Source organism: Chiloscyllium plagiosum, chromosome 31, assembly GCF_004010195.1.
Source record: "Chiloscyllium plagiosum isolate BGI_BamShark_2017 chromosome 31, ASM401019v2, whole genome shotgun sequence".
NCBI classification, from domain to species: Eukaryota; Metazoa; Chordata; class Chondrichthyes; order Orectolobiformes; family Hemiscylliidae; genus Chiloscyllium; species Chiloscyllium plagiosum.
Genome location: NC_057740.1, coordinates 3,052,268 through 3,055,807, shown reverse-complemented (window position 1 = coordinate 3,055,807; position 3,540 = coordinate 3,052,268). Strand labels below are relative to the sequence as shown.

Below are 3,540 nucleotides of genomic sequence, written 5' to 3'. Positions count from 1 at the left end.
CCTGAAGAAGGGCTAATGCCCGAAACGTCGATTCTCCTGTTCCCTAGATGCTGCCTGACCTGCTGCGCTTAACCTCAGGACAATCAATCTCAGCTTCCTGACCTGCAGTCTTCTTCTTGACCTCTCCGCCTCCATCCTACTCCGACCTATCACCCTCACCTTGGCCTCTTTCCACCTATCACATTTCCAACGCCCCTCCTCCAAGTCCCTCCTCCCTACCTTTTATCTTCTCCTGCTGGACACTCTCTGCTCATTCCTGAGGAAGGGCATGTGCCCGAAACGTCGAATCTCCTTTTCCCTAGATGCTGTCTGACCTGCTGTGCTGTTCCAGCAATAAAGTTTCAGCTTTGATCTCCAGCGTCTGCAGACCTCACTTTCTCCTCCAGGTGATCTTCATCCAAGCTAGAAACATGCCCAGCTTTTAGAGCATAGAACAGTACAGCACAGTACAGGCCCTTCAGCCCACGATGTTGTGCCAAGCATTTATTTTAGTCTAAAATCAACCACCCTACATAGCCCTCAATTTATTGCCGTCCATGTGCTTGTCCAGCAGTCCCTTAAATGTCCCTAATGTCTCTGACTCTGCTACCACCGCTGGAAGTGCATTCCACTCGCCCACCACTCTCTGTGTAAAGAATCTACCCTTGACATCTCCCTTACACCATCCTCCAATCACCTTAAAATCATGGCACCTCGTGACAACCATTTCTGCCCTTGGGAAAATGTTTCTGGCTATCTACTCGATCTACATCTCTCATTACCTTGTACACCTCTGTCAAATCACCTGTCTTCCTGCTTCTCTCCAGTGTGAAAAGCCCACGCTCACTCAACCTCTCTTCATAAGACATGCCCTCCAAACCAGGCAGCAGCATCCTGGTAAATCTCCTCTGCACCTTCTCTAAAGTATCTACATCCTTCCTGTAATGAGGCGACCAGAATTGAACACAATATTCCAAGGGTGGTCTAACCAGGGTTTTATAGAACTGCAGCAAAACCTCACAGCTCTTAAACTCAACCCCCTCGTTAAAAGGGACCCAAGGGGCAACTTTCACAGACGTACAATCATGCACTCGTACACACACGCACACACACCCATATGCATACTCTGACACCCACACATACACTCACTCATACTCTCAGACTTGTACACATAAATTCAGCCAAAGACACTGACAGTCAGCACCTACCGTTTCTGTGTCTCTCCTGCCTTCACTCTTATCTTCCTGATCTCCAACTGGTCAGAGGTCTCCTTACCACTGTCCCAGAACATCAACACTGAGAATGGGTTGGTGACTCTCCCCATTATACTTGACCAGATGGAAGATGAGGATTCCCACTTCAGCTTCACCATCAGTAACTCTCCGATATCGACATCAGTGTGCACCAGGAACGAATGGGTTCTGTTCACCAGTATCTCTGGGCTGCGAAAAAGATGCGAGAAATCAGGTAGACTTGGGGCACCAACAGAGGGCTCTTCACAATAATTGGAGCATACAATGTCCAGGATGGAATCTTCGGCAAACTAGCCCGGATTAAATCCTATCATTTCTAATCAACATTGTCAAAATAAAAGTTAAAGCCGTTTCAAAATAAATCGAGTAGAGAGGTTGCATTTCTGTAGAACCTACTTAAAGCCTCATGATACACCCTCCTTTTTTGCTGTGACAATGCTGCTCCTTTAACAGGGTTAGGTTGACCTTGGTTTCTTTTCTCAAAGAGAAAGTGAGGTCTGCAGATGCTGGAGATCAGAGCTGAAAATGTGTTGCTGGAAAAGCGCAGCAGGTCAGGCAGCATCCAAGGAGCAGGAGAATCGACGTTTCGGGCATGAGCCCTTCCTCAGGAAAAGGGCTCATGCCCGAAACGTCGATTCTCCTGTTCCCTGGATGCTGCCTGACCTGCTGCGCTTTTCCAGCAACACATTTTCAGCTCTTTTCTCAAAGGGGTTGTGGTTGGTTTTGATGGGTCTGGTTTTGATGGGTTTAATGCCAATTTGATTCTAGCTAACAGATACTGCCTCAGGAAAAAGGCTTTCAATGTTTACTAATAAATCACTTGTGCAATGAAAGGGGAATGGCAATTGTCCCAGCTTAGCTTCTGTCTGGTTTGAGCAGTCTGGCTGTTCAGAGCTGCTGGGGATTCATAGAAACAGCGAGGGTATTCCATGCTGAATCCCTGTGCCATCTCTCTCCCCTGTAAGACCTGGGTCTGATTTTACGTTTTATTTTAACTAAGGGGTGTTTACGGGTATTGTTGCAGGCACTTGGGATAGTCTGTTGGGTTTTCAAATAAGTGAAGTCATTCTGCATTCTGGTCTGTTTTGTTTGGGTTTCATTCAGTACTTTTTTTTAAAAGATTAGATTACTTACAGTGTGGTAACAGGCCCTTCGGCCCAACAAGTCCACACCGACCCTCCGAAAAGCAACCCACCCAGACCCATTCCCCTACATTTACCCCTTCACCTAACACTACGGGCAATTTAGCATGGCCAATTCACCTAACCTGCACATCTTTTGGACTGTGGGAGGAAACCGGAGCACCCGGAGAAAACCCACGCAGACACGGGGAGAATGTGCAAACTCCACACAGTCAGTCACCTGAGTCGGGAATTGAACCCAGGTCTCGGGCGCTGTGAGGCAGCAGTGCTAACCACTGTGTCACCATGCCGCCCCAATAAATAAATTCTGATTTGTTTAAACCTGAGGGGTTTTGACCCGCTGCATCACTCCTGAAATATCAAAATTACACCTGCTTAAAATGAGGAGAAAGGTTAGGGTCCAGCCTGTCCATAACACTGCCTGAAGATGTTAGATGTGCTGTAATTTGGGGAAATGCAGTAATCGGTTGGAAGACAGCAAAACTCCAGAAAGAGCAATGAGAAAATGAGTTGGTAATCTGTTTGGAGCCGATGGGATAACTCCCATGTCCTTCCAATAGGCTTGTGAAACCTTTGAGAGCTACCCAAAGGTAGCTCAGTTGAATGCCTGACCAGTTCTAACAGTGCAGCACATCCTCAGTAGCGCACTGGAGCATCAGTCTGGGTTATGGGCTCGAGATGAGGCGGTTAGTCTCTGGGCCACAGGTTAAAGGGTCCAACAAGCCAGCAGGATCCGGAGAGGGAGAGGGAGAGGGAGAGGGAGAGGGAGAGGGAGAGGGAGAGGGAGAGGGAGAGGGAGAGGGAGAGGGAGAGGGAGAGGGAGAGGGAGAGGGAGAGGGAGAGGGAGAGGGAGAGGGAGAGGGAGAGGGAGAGGGAGAGGGAGAGGGAGAGGGAGAGGGAGAGGGAGAGGGAGAGGGAGAGGGAGAGGGAGAGGGAGAGGGAGAGGGAGAGGGAGAGGGAGAGGGAGAGGGAGAGGGAGAGGGAGAGGGAGAGGGAGAGGGAGAGGGAGAGGGAGAGGGAGAGGGAGAGGGAGAGGGAGAGGGAGAGGGAGAGGGAGAGGGAGAGGGAGAGGGAGAGGGAGAGGGAGAGGGAGAGGGAGAGGGAGAGGGAGAGGGAGAGGGAGAGGGAGAGGGAGAGGGAGAGGGAGAGGGAGAGGGAGAGGGAGA

General features: G+C 49.8%; 1 protein-coding gene across 1 annotated transcript in view; it reads right to left on the bottom strand.

The window, feature by feature from the left end:
- The window catches only part of LOC122565148 (lipoprotein lipase-like), a 39,609-nt gene that overhangs the window by 7,485 nt on the left and 28,584 nt on the right, over window positions 1-3,540 (bottom strand). Inside the window, exon 8 of the mRNA XM_043720826.1 lies at window positions 1,188-1,421. Within this exon, the coding sequence (XP_043576761.1) occupies window positions 1,188-1,421 (234 nt within the window). The remainder of the gene's footprint in view (window positions 1-1,187; window positions 1,422-3,540) is intronic.